Source organism: Balaenoptera borealis (genome assembly GCF_965194805.1).
Source record: "Balaenoptera borealis genome assembly, chromosome: 1".
Classification (NCBI taxonomy): domain Eukaryota; kingdom Metazoa; phylum Chordata; class Mammalia; order Artiodactyla; family Balaenopteridae; genus Balaenoptera; species Balaenoptera borealis.
In genome coordinates, this window is record NC_138860.1 from 58,954,840 (window position 1) to 58,972,868 (window position 18,029).

The 18,029-nt window shown below is 46.5% G+C and overlaps 1 protein-coding gene across 1 annotated transcript; it reads left to right on the forward strand.

Moving 5' to 3' along the window:
* Positions 1-729: 729 nt before the first annotated feature.
* MYOC (myocilin) lies at positions 730-14,128 on the forward strand. Its single transcript, XM_082395182.1, has 3 exons — positions 730-1,418; positions 11,213-11,338; positions 12,735-14,128. The coding sequence occupies exons 1-3, from the start codon at positions 908-910 to the stop codon at positions 13,517-13,519; spliced, it is 1,422 nt and encodes a 473-aa protein (XP_082251308.1). The 5' UTR covers positions 730-907; the 3' UTR covers positions 13,520-14,128.
* Positions 14,129-18,029: the final 3,901 nt, after the last annotated feature.

Genomic DNA, 18,029 nt, shown 5'->3' on the forward strand with positions numbered 1-18,029 from the left:
AAAAATTTTTTTTGATAGTAGTATTTCAATATATATTTTCTTGGCAATCCTATATATTTTATACATTTAAAAACATCTTCCTGAGGAGGCTTCCACAGATTTCATCAGTGAGATCAATGGCATTTGCATGCACGTGCACACACGTGGTGAGAACTAGTCTAGAGGCTAGCACTGACATTGGTGCCTGAGATGCAAGACTAGAATCAGAGCGTCCTCCCAAAGATACACCCACATTTGTTTTAAAGGGAGGGGCAGGGGAAGAATTCTGCTTCTGACTGCTTTTAAAGCATTGCTGCTCCCTTAAGCCTGGCGGCATGCTGCCCTTGTATCCCACCTGGCTGTTATTCATCTCTGTCACTGCTACAGGGACAAAGGGACTGTGTCTTAGGTATGGCTGTATCCCCGTTTTCTAGAACAGTGCCTGACACAGAGCAGGTTCTCAATAAAGTTTGCAGAGTAATGGAAATAGGAACTAGAAATAAATCCTTGTTGAAATTGCCACACGAGTAGTCATGCTGGATGAGGTGGGTATGTGTGAGCGTATGTGGGAAAACAGGGTGGGGATATAGAGACTGTTATGGGGATGTGGGGTGCATAAAGTGGGACATTCTTTTTTAAAAGAAATTCAAAACAGACTTCTGGAAGATCATTTTCTAAGACTCTTGCTGGCAGTGTGAAAACAGCCCCCCCTTGTGCACGGCCTCACCCAGCCTCACGTGGCCACATCATCCTCCCCCCACGCAGGGCTGCCTCCCCCAGTATATATAAACCTCTGTGCAGCCAGGGCAGGAATCAGCCGGGCCACCCAGCCAGACACCTCTCAGCGCAGGGGAGAGTTCCAGAGGGAGCCTCGTGCAGCCGCTGCTCTGAGGGCTTCTGTGCACCTTGCTGCCACTGCAGGCCCGAGATGCCAGCCGTCCAGCTGCTGCTGCTGGCCTGTCTGGTATGGGGTGTGGGTGCCAGGACAGCTCAGTTCCGGAAGGCCAACGACCGGAGTGGCCGATGCCAGTACACCTTCAGCGTGGCCAGCCCCAATGAGTCCAGCTGCCCCGAGCAGGGCCAGGCCATGTCAGCCATCCAGGACCTGCAGAGGGACAGCAGCGAACAGCGCGCGGCCCTGGAGTCCACCGAAGCCCGGCTCAGCTCCCTGGAGGCCCTCCTCCACCGCCTGACCTCGGGCCAGGCTGCCGCGCCCTGGGACACCCAGGAGGGGCTGCAGAGGGAGCTGGAGTTAGCCTACAGAGACCTGGTCCGTGACAAGTCAGCTCTGGAGGAGGAGAAGAGACGACTGCAGGCAGAGAACGGGGATCTGGCCAGGAGGTTGGAAAGCAGTAGCAAGGAGGTAGCACGCCTGAGGAGGGGCCAGTGTCCCCAGGCCCGCAGCACCTCTGAGGACGTGCCACCAGGCTCCAAGGAAGGTAACACCGTGGGGTGAAGGTGGCACGGTTCACGGAAACCTGTTACAGGTGACCAGGCCTGTCCTTCCTGCCCTCTCCTTTCTCCTGGAGACCACGCATCTAGCGTGAGTCAGACAAATTAAGGAGGGCAAAGCGATCACTTTCACATTTGCTAGTGAGTTAGGTCCCAAGAGTTCTGTTGAGGTTCGTGGTTCTGAGATCTTTTTTTTTTAATTTTTTATTTTTTGGCTGTGTTGGGTTTTCGTTGCTGCGTGCGGGTTTTTCTCTAGTTGCGGTGGGCAGGCTTCTCATTGCGGTGGCTTCTCTTGTTGCGGACCATGGGCTCTAGGTGCGCAGGCTTCAGTAGTTGTGGCACAAGGGCTTCAGTAGTTGTGGCTCGCAGGCTCTAGAGCGCAGGCTCAGTAGTTGAGGCGCACGGGCTTAGTTGCTCCGCGGCGTGTGGGATCTTCCCGGACCAGGGCTCGAACCCGTGTCCCCTGCATTGGCAGGCGGATTCTTAACCACTGCGCCACCAGGGAAGCCCCGGTTCTGAGTTCTTGTGCCTACCCATGACAGTTTTGACAATCCATAGCAAAATGAGAAATATAAGGACCAGGTGAGATGCAAATATATAGGATCAGTAGAAAGTTGCCAACTATCCTTTTTAGAAAACTGTCCTTTTGTGAATCTTTGTTCAGAGATTGTTGACGCTTACCTTTTGTTGTTAAAATGACCTCTGTTTATGAAATGACAATAGATTTATGAAATGATGATAGGTGGTAGGGTTTTTTTTTTAAGTGTCCTTCCTTGGCAAAATAAAGAGGCAGCAACCCAGTGTGGGTTCCCTCAATATGTTGTTTTGGAAATTTTCCTGCTCTTGGTCCAATCTGAGAACCTCTGCTTTTAAGTCACTTTGAAGTGGCTTTTGCTACCTGAGATGTCATTCTGTTCATCCTGGTCCCTGCCAGGTGAGTCCATAAGTGTACACTGGGGGAGGAGGGACACTCTTCCCAGTAGTTGGGAAGACAGTATTTGTGTCACTTTTTGTGAAACTCTGCTCCCAAATATTCACTGTTTAAAAAGTTTTCCAATCATGAGGGAACAAGCAAGCAAATCCAGTTAGGGGACAATTAGTCTGGGCTCTTCAAAGATGTCAACATCAAGAAAGAAAAATAAAGGGAGCTGGGGGTGGGGGCCTTGTTTTCGATTAGAGGAGACTGTAGAGATGTAGTGACCAAAGGCAGTACATGATGCTGCAGTGGTCCCTGCATCCAGGGGGACAAAGCTACAGGGACAGGTTTGGGATCCTTGAGGAAATTTGAATATAGACTTCTTATCAGGTTGTGTTATTGGATTCGTGTTCAGTTTCTTGGGTGAGCTATGGTATTGTGGTTATGAAGACTATCCGTGTTCTAAGGAGATACATACTCAAGCACTTAGGGATGAGGCATCAGAATGTCCACAATTTACTTTCAAATGATTTGCAAAGACTGTGAATATATAAAGAGTGAGAGAAAGAAAAATGATACAAATGTGACAAAATATTAGCAGTTGGTGAATCTAAGTGAACGACACATGGGGGATTTATTATACTGTTCTGTCAACTTTTCAAAAGCTTTGAAAATCTTCAAAATAAAATGAAGGGAAATTATCTTCTAAAGAGGCTCTCTGCATGAAAGGCAAAATCTGCACAGATGTGAGACCAGAAAACCCAAGGGTCCATGCCTGGTGTGACCTCGGGCAAGTCGTTTAGTCTCTGCACCTTGGTTTCTCATCCATAACGTGGCAATGAAAATTCCTGTTGTGAATAACGATTTTTGTAGGGTTCAAATGAAAGGACTCTAAGGTATAAAGGATTTTTAAAAATCCTGTATTGATAGAGTTGGAAGAGATCCAATTCTAAATTTTACAATGAAGGGAAGTAAGGTCACAAGATGCCAAGGGACCCCAGGTTGAACAGCTTATCAGTGATGGTGCTGAGACTTGTTGAACTTGAGTCTTTGAGCACAAATGAAAGAATCATTATTAATAGAATTGTTATGAGGCATTACGTATTTCAGACTGTTAACTGAATGAACAAAACCCCTGAGAGAGAGACACAGAGAGAGAGAGAGAGACAGAGAGACAGAGTGTGTGTGTGTGTGTGTGTGTGTGTGTGTGTGTGTGTGTGTGTGTGTGTGTGTGTGTGAGAAAAAATAGAGGAAACATTTTTTTTATTGTCTTGTGGTCACTTAACAAGTCTTTGGGAATTTATTCAACATGTTCTCTGATTTTATATATATATATTTTTAAATTTATTTGTTTTATTTATTTATTTTTGGCTGCATTGTATCTTCATTGCGGTGCGCGGGCTTCTCATTGCGGTGCGCGGGCTTCTCATTGCAGTGCACAGGCTTCTCATTGCAGTGCGCGGGCTTCTCATTGCGGTGGCTTCTCTTGTTGCGGAGCACAGGCTCTAGGCACACGGGCTTCAGTAGTTGTGGCACGTGGGATCAGTAGTTGTGGCTCGCGGGCTCTAGGGCGCAGGCTCAGTAGTTGTGGCGCACGGGCTAAGTTGCTCCGTGGCATGTGGGATCTTCCCGGATCAGGGCTTGAACCCGTGTCCCCTGCACTGGAAGGTGGATTCTTAACCACTGTGCCACCAGGGAAGCCCTGATTTTATATTTCTTTTTGTCCTTTCCAGCTGCTCTACTTTTGGAATAAAGACAACAGCCCATTATAGTGAACTACAGACTTGGAAGCTCTTTCCTAGCAGTGGGTTTATCGTGAGCAGGAAATTACATTAGTACAAGAATGTATAGCTGGAAAGGGGGCCTCGAGAGCATCTGATGCCTCTGGCTCATTTGTGCAGATGTGGAACTTAGGCCCAGAGAGGTTGCTCAGAGGTTCCCAGTCACCAGCCCTCTAGTGGCAGAGCCGGGACTAGAATTCAGGCCCCTCCCCCGAGGTTCAGTGGGTCTTCAGGACCCTGACGTGACCTCTGGTTTATAGAACCTAAAGATGAAAGACAGAAAAGTTACATTTAAATGTCAGGGAAAGAACGCTTAGAACAAAAGATGTGCTTCAAGGTCCTAGATTTGAGAGTAAAGGGGTGTTTGGTGCGGCTGGGATTCAGGTGTGGGTGTACTTTAGGCAGGAGAGGCAATAACTGAGAGATGGAGGGTGTGGAACTGAGGGCTTAGTGAGGCCAAGTTGGCAGAGGAAAGGCCTGAGGAGGTGGACTTTTCCTGACTCCATCTGTAATTCGAATTGTCACCACCATCTTCTTTATTGTGTAAGTATTACATAGAAAAAAAATGTCCTTAGAATCATGGAAGTCACTTGTTTATACGTGTATGTGTGTGTGAGTTGAAATAATATATGCATATAAAATGTTGTAGTAATAATTCTGTAGTGAAATGTCTAGAAATCTTTTAAATAATCTTTTAAATCTTTTAAATAAATAGAAAATACAGATTACCAAAAGAGAAACTAGAGTTGCTTATAAGTCACAAGAGAAATTCCACCTTCCCCTTTATTTCTCACCTGCTTTGGACTCTCAAAGAACAGAACCTGGGATGAGGGCTTGTGTGCAGTGTTTGTATGGACCACAATCCCAGGGAGGAGAATTGGGGACAGGGGAGAGCGTGACAGGGAAGGAAAGAGAACCAGCACGGGGCAGTGGGGGAGGGCCCTTCTCCAACTGGTCCCCATGGTGGGCAGCAAAGGCTGTACCCCACCAAGACTTCTGAGAAGCTGTGTAGAATGCAACAGAGAAAGGGAGCATTCCTTCCCAGATTCAATACTCTTTTGGCCAAGGATCATCCCATGGGGTATATCGCACTTCCCTGATCCACAGATGTGAGTACCAGGCTGGTTCTTACAGAGGATGACACACCAATGGCTAGAAAAAGGTGGGCAAGATATGCAGGGAGGGGCACCAGAGTTGCTCAACACAAGTGCTGCAGATTTCACTTCCTCACCCATAGGATGGGGAGAATAATCCCCCCAATTAGAAGTAACGCAGGAAAGCATCCAGCACAGTGCCTGGCACAGAGTGACCACCCAGTAAATGGATTATAGCTACGAAGGGCTTCTTTTGCTTGAGCTCCACTATTGTTTAAAAATGTCATTTATAGGGACTTCCCTGGTGGCGCAGTGGTTAAGAATTCATCTGCCAAAGCAGGAGACAGGGGTTCGATCCCTGGTCTGGGAAGATTCCACATGCCGTGGAGCAACTAAGCCTGTGCGCCACAACTACTGAAGCCCGCGTGCTCTAGAGCCTGCACGCCACAACTACTGGGCCCACGTGCCGCAACTCCTGAGCCCGCGTGCTGCAACTACTGAGCCCGCGTGCTGCAACTACTGAAGCCTGCGTGCCTAGAGCCCCTGTGCTCTGCAACAAGAGAAGCCACTGCAATGAGAAGCCTGCGCACCGCAATGAAGAGTAGCCCCCGCTCACCACAACTAGAGAAAGCCCGCGCACAGCAACGAAGACCCAGTGCAGCCAAAAAAAAGAAAAAAAAAGTCATTTATAGATCAAAATGTCGACGTGTACATATCATTTCTGTGACACGCATTGATTCAGTATATGTTGGAGCAGCACCCAGGACGGTAGTCTGCTAGCTAATCTTCACCTTCTAGAGTATTCATGACAACCTGTGATTATGTTGGCACCCTTCTTTTTCTTCATCCTCTTCATGTATATAATACTGACCTAACTTTTCAGGCAGTGATAGAAAATAACTACAAAAATCATTACAATGTCATTTGCTTATATATCTATATATAAGTATATAAATAGGACAGAGCATGAAGAAAATATTTCCAAAATTTTGTAATAGACATGAACTTCTCAACCGCAGAAGGACTGAATTTTCATAGAAACAAACAAAAGCCCTAAAAATTTTTAGCTGTCTGACACAATACAGTCCTTAATCTTTTCATAACCTCTTTTTGTTTTTCTCCCACGTTCAGAATGAAATTTGAGTGATTTTGAAACATTCCAGAGAAATTTTAGTTTTGTTACATTTTTACTGAGGATCATTTCATTTATAGTTTGAGCTAAGAATTCTGAGGCTCAGAGAAATTGAGTAATTGCCCAAAGTCACACAGCTGGTACATGGCAGGACTGAATTAGGAAACTATGACTTCTGGCGCGGCCAGGCCCCTTCACGCAACGGCTTCCCTGACTTTGGGCTCTGCATCCTCTCCCACAGGCTTTGCTTCTCACGCCAGGCGACTCTACTCTGGGAATCTGACCGTTGCCAGGTGTTCCTGGCTGACACAGCCAAGCAGCACCCAGCAGATTTGCAATCCAACCATCCCACCTGCCAACTGAGAACTGGCCTTACAGTCATTCGGAAGCCATTCCCTGACCTTATGTTTTATTGTGATTCTTGTTTACTCCAAAGAAAGCACATGAGGTGTGGTTCTTGCAAAGGGTTTGGGGGTTAGGGGGCCAGGGAGAAAGACCCCCTGGTTAGAGCCCTGAGGACCTTGGTGGGACCAGGAAAGGAACTGGGCACCAGCCAGGCACGTGTAGGGGAGGAAGAGCTGACGGGAAGACGTCTCTCTGGGTAAACCGCCTGGGAGCTGTGTGTGCATGAGCCACCCACTGGAATCGGAGTCAGCTCCAGGAGTGGGTCACCCCCTAAAGTGCCGAGCAGTGTAGAGCCTCTGGTAGCAGTCTGAGTTCAAGCAGGAGACAGATACCACATAGCAGGTTAAGTCAGGGATGTTCAATATAAAGAATTAACTGATGAAATAGCAACTATGAGATAAAATAAGCTCCACATGGCACCCTAGGGCTGAGGGAGGGTACAGAGGAAGGACAAACTTGGAATGGGTTCTGACATCATTGAGAAAGGTGGGGTTGAGCCCATCAGAGAGCAGAGACACTGACCGGTTAGCCCAGGCTGGAGGTGGAATGGACACCTCCTGAGTCTGGGAAAGGCTGCAGGAGCCCTGCAGAGCCAGCGTAGGGGCTTGCAGAGGTCTGCAGAGCACGGGGGTCCCCATGCAAGGACTCTGGGTGCGGTGTTGAGAGGGTCGTGGAAACGTTATGGCCAGGCTGAGGCTGCGAGGTCACAGAAGAACCACGTCCTTGGCAAGTGCCTGAGGCAGAGCTCCACCAGATGTCCTCACACTGCTGCTGCCAGCCCAGCCCCTGCGGGACACTGCAGGAGACTGGCACCCCCCACCGTGTCCCTCTAGCGCCCTCTACTGAGAAAGCCTAACATCATACTCACTTTAAAGGAGAAATGTCTCTTTTTTTGAGAGAGCATCTATGGAAGGGTGCATTCAGCACTGACAGGCAGTACATTTATAACTGACCCACATCCCCACCACAGGGTGGAAAGGTTCACAACTGCCATGACCGTGGCACACGTGGGTTCAAGTCCTAGTCCCATCACTTACCAGCTGTGTGACCTTGGGCAAATAAATTAACCTCTCTGAGCCTCGGTTTCCTCTTCTGCAAAACGAAGATCATAACGTTGCCTCTTAGGACTGTTATGTGGAATAGAGGTGATGATAGCAAAAGCCTAGCACGGGACCTGGCTCATAGGAGGCACTTAGTAAGTGGTGGCAATAGTTAAATTAGGGGCAGACTGCAGTTCTAAAGCTTTATTCTATTTCTCTAAAACTTGTGAAGGCACCAGATCACATAAATAATTTATATAAAACTGCTTTGAAATGTAGAAAGAGCCATAAATACCTGTTAATCATCTCTTTTCACAAAGAAGCTGTTTTTCAGTATTTCAGTGCCAGTACTTTAGATGTCTTCAATGAAGTTACCTGGGAAAATGCCTGTTTGGGTTTGTTTCCCCCTCACTTTTTTTTTTATTCCCTGTGGCTAAAGAGGGCATTTTCCTTTCTTTCTTCTTTTTTCTTTTGGCTGCACCATGTGGCTTGCGGGGATCTTAGTTCCCCGACCAGGGATCAAACCTGGGCCCCCTGCATTGAAAGTGCAGAGTCTTAACCACTGGACCACCAGGGAATTCCCGAGAGGGCATTTCCACACCAGCATGTGGCATCTTAGTTCCCTGAAACTAACTAAGGAAAGGTACAAAGGAAAGGAAAACAACTCACCTCAGGGAACTCCGTTCAGTGACATGACTTTGAGAAACGGCCACATTGCATGAGCCTCTGCTCAGTGTCAGAGGTTGGGTAGGCAAGGCGGGGGTGAGTGGGGTTGGCTTCTGACAGCCAGGAGTCAGGGCTCTCTCCTTGTGTTTTAGGCCTAAGAGACAAGTCAAGTGGTTGGGAGAGGCAGACAGAGGGCAGAGACCTGGCTTCAGGAGGCAGGGACGGTTGAAGACAGCTCTGTCAGCCCCTCGTAAAGGAAGGGGCTTCCTCACACTTACCTATTCCTGGCAGCACAGAAGAACAGGGGACCTTGGGCACCCCGTTCCTCTCCCACGCTGCCCATGCAGGTCCCGGACTGGTCTGGTCTAGGGAACCTACCTCTGACCTAGTAGATCGGCCTCTGCCTTGGGTACCCTCCTAGGTCAAGGCAATTTTTAGAGGGAAGAACAGAGGAGTTTCCTCATCTCCACAGCCCTCCAGACAGGGAGAAGGAGATTCAAGGCACCAAATTAACTTCCCAGGACTTTCCAGCAACCATTTGGATGGTCCAACCAATCCTGGTTCCCAAAGTAGCCTGGAATGACCCATGTTACTTCCTGGCAAAGAGGACTTTGCCAAATTATCCATTCCTAAAGGGAACCATGGACCAACTGTAACTTATTCGCCTTTTTTCCTCCGCATCTAGTCTTACACTTAATAGGTGCTCCAGAGGGGCTGGCTGACAGGATGGATAAACAGCTTCCCAAGGCTGCGGACACTGAAGACCTTCCACATCCCTAGGGGTACTCCCAATTACCCCTGGAGTTTGGAGTGCATATCTAGGATGACCTCAATTGGCTACACGTTTTGGCTTAGAGTTCATAACTGGTCACCCGGCCCCGTCTAGACTGAGGAACGTGCCAGGGTGTGAGCACGCACCCCCTCCAGGGCAGTCACGCTCTCCTGGAGGCCAGCTGAACAGCTGCATGAAAGGCAGGGGTGGAGACTACTGTGGGATCGGGAGCGGAGGTGGAGGAGATACACCTGAAGGCCACCCCCCAGCACCCTGGCCCAGCCCAAGCCTTAGGGCTTCTTAGCTGGATGCTTTCCCTACCTCCTTACAGGGAGAAGCTTTTTCTAGTACTGTAGTTCATCTAAGCTGAATACCAGCAACTATAAGAGGGTACCTTGATTCCAGACATGTGAAAATGTGAAAGAATGTGTGGCTTAAGATTGATGAAATGTGGCACATCCAGGAGGGTTAAGAGTTCCATAGCCTGAGAGGTAAATTTAGAAGAGTTAAGCTAACAAGTGATGAAAGACAGAGAATGTCTTCCTGACTTTCTGGGCTGGGTGGGAGCCCAGCCTCAGGCATTGCCCTGACTGCCCTCCCTGCTATTCTGCTGGGCTGGGGGCCAGGTCAGACTGCCTGAGAAGTTCAGCAAGAGAAAAGGCCAATGTTTTAAGCATATCTTTTTATTCTGATGCTTTGACACCTGGGTCTTGCTGATAACAGGAGGGACTGCCCCTCAGAGGGTTAGCCAATTCTTAAAGATAGTAAATGACTCACCTGTAAGCACACCTTTCATATGCAAATGAACCAATTCAGAGCCTACACCCCACCCCCTCCTCCATCGGGGTCTCACGCTCAGGGCCACTATTTCCCTGCCCTGATCAATGGGGGCCAGGTACCAGACAACTAGAGACAGCTCCTACGCTTCAGAGCCTGCAGAAATTATTCAAAGTAGCCAATCCTAAACCTGCTTACCCTGCCTCACTCATTCCTTCCCCTGGAAATCAAAATAAAGCTCTCACCCATGTTCCCCCTCCCTCCTGATGAACCCTGGTGCTTCACCGTGTGGCCCTCTATGAGGTGGTGTCCCCCCTCCTCTAGGGATCAGTGAGTATAACGAGCTATCTTTTTAATGGCCATTGTCTCCTGATCTGTTGGCCTCACCATACCTGAACCATAATCCAACCTGCCTATTAAAACAGCTGCTCCTGTGGCTGTGCTTTTTCCTTGTATTCAAGGGCTGCTGTATGCCATAATCCTAAGTCAAAGTAGCAATGTGCGATACACTGTGATGACTTAACGTCTAACCAATGTCATCCGCACCTCTTCCCTTCTCCTTGGCTCAAACTGTCCCCCAAATTCCTGTAGGAATCCTGCACACTCTCTTCCTTGTCTAAAATGGTCTTGGAAAGGGATCTGACAGAATATTTCAGCTGAGCATGTTAAATCTTAATATGTTACTTCTTATGGGAACATTTGCATTATGACAGGAGAAAAACACACCTAAGTCAGGCAGAGAATTGTTAATTGTTGAATTTCTGGCATCCCAGAAAATGCTAAGGATTTTCGCAATATCCCTGCATCACACCTCACCTACTCATAAATCAGACCTTCTAGTGGGAATTATTTTAATTTCGTACAAGCTTACTTTATTCTGAATACTCTACTCTGTGCTAGGCACATTGCTATGCAATTTATTATTTGTGAGCTTTTTATTATGGAATTTTTCAAACATTCACAGAAGTAGAGAGAATAATACAAACCCTAACATATCCATCACCCAGCTCCAACAGTTGTCAGCACAGCCCAGTCTTGTTTCATTGTCCCTCCCCCTCCCTGAACCCCATTTATTATCTTAAAACAAATCTCAAACACCCTAATATCTTTGGAAGCCTATTTAAATCCCATTCTCAACGTAGTCTATCCTTAGGCCTTTTTCCTCACAGTACAGTTTTGCCTCTTTCTTTTACTATAGTTTCTAAATGGAATTTGGAGAACGTGGACTTTCAGGAATTGAAGTCAGAGTTAACTGAGGTTCCTGCTTCCCGAATCTTGAAGGAGAGTCCATCTGGTCATCCCAGGAGTGAAGAGGGAGGCACTGGTATGGAGTTAAGTTTCTCCTCTTCTGTACCAAGGTGGTCTTTATCTGTGTCTAGCTCTGCATTCAGAGTTGCTCAGCCCACTATGGGGGAGCGGGGGGTGGACAAATAACCTCCCTGGGAGCAGAGGCAGGAAAGGGGAAGAGGAACAGAACCCCCTTTCTGTTCCCTTTCCAGGGCACACTGGCAGTAAGTCGGCCTTTCTCTAGCAAAGCTCTGTATCTTATCACCTACACTTGGGAAGGGGACGGGGCTGCACCGAGGGAAGATGAGAGATGTGTTGGTTTCACCCACTTGGTTGTCATATAGAATTGATTGCACCTGAAAAACAACACTTTTTCAGTAGATCCTTCATATCTTTATCTTGGGGCCAGACAGACACCATGGACCATCCCAGCATAGTGTCTGTTACTAAAGGTATCTTTTCTGAATTTTGGGTATTTAGGAAAAGTACAATTGACCCTCTGTAAGGTGTTCCCTGAAAGCCTGACTTTAAGACAAAGACTGTGTCTTTCAGAGACAGTGACTCTCCATGTTGTTGACACTTATTGCTAGTACAGAAGGGCAGGCATGAGGATGGAGAGTTTTGAGATATTCAAAATATGATTCTCTGAGATATGGGCAACAAAGCGTTCCCACTTTCTGTAAGGAAATTGAGATGCCCATTAAAATACAGAGGTTTACTGTGATTCAATCAAATTTAAGTTTTCGACCAACTCTTCATTTAAAAAATCATATTCAGATTTTATTATATTAAAATGATGGCTGCAGTATGTGGTCCATTGGGGAAGGGCTTGAAAAACTTGTTTTATAGAGATTATTATAATGACTTGATTATTGTCTCATTTTTTATAATAATGAAATAAATCAGACATGAAAGTCATAAAGAGTAATGCAATGAACATCACGAGACGATGCCCAGCTTAAGTCAAATATTACAAATACAGTGTGAAACCACCTGTGCAGCCTTCATCTGTACAACCGATACCGAGTAGAAGTATTTATTGAAAAAAATCCACGTATAAGTGGACCCATACTGTTAAACCCATGTTGTTCAAGGGTCAACTGTACTTTGATATCACATAGTGATCACAGAATATTTTCTGGGCATTTACTCTATACCGAGCACTTAACGTGTATAATTACATTTAAAACTTACCACAGCTCTACTACCCAAAACACTACTCTTATCTCCCCTTACAAATCAGAAAACTGAATCTCTCAGAGAGCAAAGTAACTTATTGAAAGTCACAATAAGTGACAAAATAAGGTGATGCGTGGCAAAGCCCGGTTTAAACCCAGACGGTCTGTCTCTGGGGTTCTCACTTCTACCGGCTCTGCCATGATTCCACATTGTGGAAAGATGGTGGCTACCTGGTGTTTGTTTTAATTCACCAGGATGTGGAGAACTCATTTGGGTAGGAGAACCTGTCACTCTGAGAACAGCTGAAACACTCACGGGCAAGTACGGCGTGTGGATGAGAGACCCCAAGGCCGCCTACCCCTATACCCAGGAGACCACGTGGAGAATCGACACAGTGGGCACAGACGTCCGCCAGGTTTTTGAGTATGACCTCATCAGCCAATTCCTGCGGGGCTACCCTTCCAAGGTGCATGTGCTGCCCAGGCCGCTGGAAAGCACAGGCGCCGTGGTGTACGGGGGCAGCCTCTACTTCCAGGGGGAGGAGTCCAGAACGGTGATCAGGTACGAGCTGCGCACCGAGACGCTGAAGGCTGAGAAGGAAATCCCTGGAGCCGGCTACCACGGGCAGTTCCCCTATTCCTGGGGCGGCTACACAGACATCGACCTGGCAGTAGATGAGACAGGCCTCTGGGTCATCTACAGCACCGAGGCGGCCAAAGGCGCCATTGTCCTCTCCAAGCTGAACCCAGAGAATCTGGAGCTGGAACAAACCTGGGAGACTAACATCCGTAAGCAGTCGGTCGCCAACGCCTTCATCATCTGCAGCACCTTGTATACCATCAGCAGCTATTCACTGCCTGATGCTACCGTCAACTTCGCATACGACACCGGCACCGGTAGCAGCAAGGCCCTGGCGGTCCCGTTCAAGAACCGCTACAAATACAGCAGCATGATCGACTACAACCCCCTGGAGAAGAAGCTCTTTGCCTGGGACAACTTCAACATGGTCACCTATGACATCAGGCTCTCCCAGATGTGAAAAGCCGCCAAGCGCTAGCAGAAAAGGCAGAAGGAAATGATGTTCAGGGTTCCTGAGGGGAAAGCCAGCCAGCCAGCCCATGCCCATGCAGCTTTTCTGGCTTTCCAAGCTTGCATTAACCCAGAAGAATGTGCATGGTCACCATGTCCAACTGGGCGGGAATAACAGTCTGGGGATTTAGATGGTTCCACGTTATAATAGATATTCTTTTCTTCTGTCAGCTTTTAAAGGGATATTTAACCAAAATAGTTTAAGTTTTCTGGTGATTTGAGGCAAAAGCTATAATGCGTAGTAGTTGCTTCATGAAAACCACAAAGCTTTTAATAAATGGCCCTCAATGGCTAAATAACATATGTTTGGAGAATAGTTTGGTAAAAGCATGTTTCCCCACGTGGAACCTGTTCCATGCATCGCCTGCTCTTGCATGTTGCCTGGTTACCATGAGCTATAATAACAAGCAGCACTCCTAAAGGCAGAGGAACAGCTATTGCGGCAGCGCTGAACATATATAAAATGTGTTTACTATAGTTGGCTTCTAATGCTTCAGGTGGGATCCAGTTGGATATTACAGCAACTTTGCCCCGTGAAATAAAATAATCTTACACAATATTCTCCTTGAACTTTGTGGGATACTTTGCTGAAGAGAAGAGAACAGATTCCAACCATCAGATAATTCCTTTGGGTTGGGAGGTATGATTATAGGCTGCTAAAGTTTTGTGTGTGTGTGTGTGTGTGTGTGTAACTGAGAGGATTATGCCTGGTTTTGAGGTGTTGCCCACGATGACAGCAGGCAAGCAGTGGAATCCATACCTTCCTACGCCCATCTCTTGGTGATTTTAGTCCTTCTGGAACAATCTTTTCATCTTTTCTCCAACTTACCCTCTTTCACCCTAGCTCTATTTTGGTTCTCATTTGCTGTCACAAGTATGAATTTCATAAGCCATAACCTCAGGTAAGCAGACCTAAGGAATTTAATTACCTCTTTACCTAAATTTAAATACCTCTTTAAAGGTCTAGCTCCAAAGACAGTCACATTCTAAGGTACTGGGGGTTAGGACTTTAACATATGAAGTGGCGGGGAGACAGTTCAGCCCATAACTGGGTATTACCACTCTACTCCACTGGTAGCAAATTCTTAAAAACTAGAAAACCCAGAAGTCAGAGTGCATGAAGTCATTCACCCTTCTAAGGACATGTAGCTGCCAGGTGTTGAATGAAAAGTGGAAGATGAGGAGACACTTTTGGGTGGTGAGATGAGTGGTCACAGCACACACATAGGTAAGGCCAACCCTGCTTGCACAGCCCTGCCCACGTTTCCTTTTCTTTCCCTCCGCCAGCTACTGCTTCTGGCTTCAGGATGGAAGAAGAGGGTGACGGAAGGAGGAACAGAAGGGAGAAGGAAACTCTTCACTTAGCTTCCAGGACATTAAACTCCTCCTCCATTATGGATTTCTCCTTCTTGGTTTTTATTTGTTTGTTCTGCTGGTTCTTCCTTTTAGTCTGTATTAGTCAGGGTTCTCCAGAGAAATAGAACCAATAGGAGATATATAAGTATAAATACAGATTCAGATATAAAAAGAGATTTATTTTGAGGAATTGGCTCATGCAATTGTGGAGAAGTCCCACTGTCTGCCACCTGCAAGCTGGAGACCCAGGAAAGCTGGTCCAAGTTCAAAGGGCTGAAAACTAGGGGAGCCAATGGTGTAAATCTCAGAGCAGGGTAGAAGACCCATGTCCCAGTTCCAACAGGCCAGCAGGGAGCAAAATGGGTGAACTCCTCCTTCCTCCACCTTTTTGTTCTTTTCAGGCCCTAAATGGATTGTGTGATGCCCACCCCTACTGCGGAGGGTGATCTACTTTACTGAGTCCACCAATTCAAATGCTAACCTCATCCAGACACACCCTCACAGACGCATCTAGAAATAATGTTTAATCTGGGCATCCCTTGGTCCAGCCAAGTTGACACATAAAATTAACCATCACATAGCCCCAATCTCTTAAGATTGTAGCACCCCAGGGCTCACTTTAGGGTTTATCTACTCATTCATCTGGTGATCTCATCCAGCATCATGGCTTTAAATGCCATCTCTATGCTGACAATGCCTCAAATTTATATCTCCAGCCCAGACTGCTCCTGAACTCCAGATTCATACATTCATTTGCCCACTTGACTTCTCCATTTAAATGTCTGTTAGGCATATTAAGCGAGCAAGTATAGAATTTCTGAGTCTTCCCATCCCACCCCCTCAGACACTCCAAATCTACTCGTCTTGAAGCTGATGGAAACTCCATCCCTCCAGTTGCTCAGACCAAAAATCTTGGGGTCATCCTTTACTCTTCTCTCTCACAACCCCTCATCCAATCCATCAGAAACTTTTATTGGTTCTATCTTCAAATATATATATCTAGAATCTGACCACCTTTCTCACCATTCCAACTATGACTTGTCCAAATTATCATTGTCTTTTTCCTGGATTACTACAGTAGCCTCTGAAATGATTCTGTTCCCTCCCCTCGTACAGCCTGTCCTCCACACAAACAGGCAGAGCGTGTGTCTCCTTTTCTGGACATCCTCCAGGCCTTCCCAGCTCATTCAAAGTCCTTACACAGCCCCATGTGATCTACCTCCTTCCCCCACCACCTGTGACTTCATCTACTAATGGCCCCTGATTCACTCTACTCCAGCCAAGCCCCACTGGCCCCTTCTCCTCCTCTGGATACACCTTTGTCTTAAAGCCTTTGCACTGGCTCTTCGCTCTGCTCTGATGTCCACACACCTAACTCCACCACTGTCTTCAAGGTTTTACTCAAATATCGCCTTCCTAATGAGGCCTACCCAGACCACCCTATTTAAAATTGCAACTCACCTGCTTCTTCCTCTGCCACTTCTAATCTCTCTTACCCTGTCTTATTATTTTTAAATGTCTTTTCCATTACATTTAACATCTCCTAACATATAATTCGTTGTTTTTAAATTATATACACCTTTTGTCAGTCTTCCCCCACTGGAGTGTAAATTCCATGGGGGCAGCGATTGTTTTGTTCAGTAATATGTCCCTAAACCCTCTTGCACTGTTGGTGGGAATGTAAATTGATACAGCCACTATGGAGAACAGTGTGGAGGTTCCTTAAAAAACTAAAAATAGAACTACCATACGACCCAGCAATCCCACTACTGGGCATATACCCTGAGAAAACCATAATTCAAAAAGAGTCATGTACAAAAATGTTCATTGCAGCTCTATTTACAATAGCCAGGACATGGAAGCAACCTAAGTGTCCATCAACAGATGAACGGATAAAGAAGATGTGGCACATATATACAATGGAATATTACTCAGCCATAAAAAGGAACAAAACTGAGTTATTTGTAGTGAGGTGGATGGACCTAGAGACTGTCATACAGAGTGAAGTAAATCAGAAAGAGAAAAATAAATACCGTATGCTAACACATATATATGGAATCTAAAAAAAAAGAAAAAAAAGATCAGAAGAATCTAGGGGCAAGACGGGAATAAAGATGCAGACCTACTAGAGAATGGACTTGAGGATACGGGGAGGGGGAAGGGTAAGCTGGGACAAAGAGAGTGGCATGGACATATGTACACTACCAAACGTAAAATAGATAGCTAGTGGGAAGCAGCCACATAGCACAGGGAGATCAGCTCGGGGCTTTGTGACCACCTAGAGGGGTGGGATAAGGAGGGTGGTAGGGAGGGAGATGCAAGAGGGAAGAGATATGGGGACATAAGTATATGTATAACTGATTCACTTTGTTATAAAGCAGAAACTAACACACCATTGTAAAGCAATTATACTCCAATAAAGATGTTAAAAATAAACAAATAAATAAATAAATTGACTCATGACCAAGATTTAACAAAGCCAAAAAAATAAAAAGATAATAAAAAATAATATGTCCCTAGAACAGTGTCCAGCTCACACAGTAGGTACTTAATATTTTGAACACATGAATAAACAGAAAAAATATCCTGGAACTTGCCCAGAAACAATCAGAAATAAAACTACCTCAAGGGGTACCCCTTCCCACCATTTTCCCTCCTTGATTCTATGCTTAACTGGCTGTGTGACCCTAGACTAGTCACTTAACCTCTGTTCCAGCGGTAATAGAATTTTCTGTAACGACAGTCATGCTCTGTATCTGTAACACCCAGTATGGTAGCCGCCAGCCACATGTAGCTATTGAGCACTTGACATGTGGCTAGTGCAAGGAACTGAATTTTATGTTTAATTTTGATGAATTTATGTTTAAGTAGCCACATGTGGCTAGTGGCTACCCTATGGGACAGTACAGGTTTGTTCTCTCATCTGACTGAGGATGAGGTCATGTGTGTGTTGAGCCCCCAGCTGACGATGACAGGTGCTCCAGGCACGCTCCCCCTGCTTCACTGCTGCGGCAGCAGACCACAGGAAGGAACCTGACTTCCACATCAGCAGCACAGCCCGCTGGCTATGTGGGGAGGGGATCTGAGCACACATAAGGGTGGGC

Coding starts and splice junctions, on each gene's coding strand:
- MYOC (XM_082395182.1), top strand. CDS start 908: ATGCCAGCCGTCCAGCTGCTGCTGCTGGCCTGTCTGGTATGGGGTGTG. Junction 1,419..11,212: donor GCCACCAGGCTCCAAGGAAG/GTAACACCGTGG, acceptor CTTTTACTATAG/TTTCTAAATGGAATTTGGAG. Junction 11,339..12,734: donor GAGTGAAGAGGGAGGCACTG/GTATGGAGTTAA, acceptor TTAATTCACCAG/GATGTGGAGAACTCATTTGG.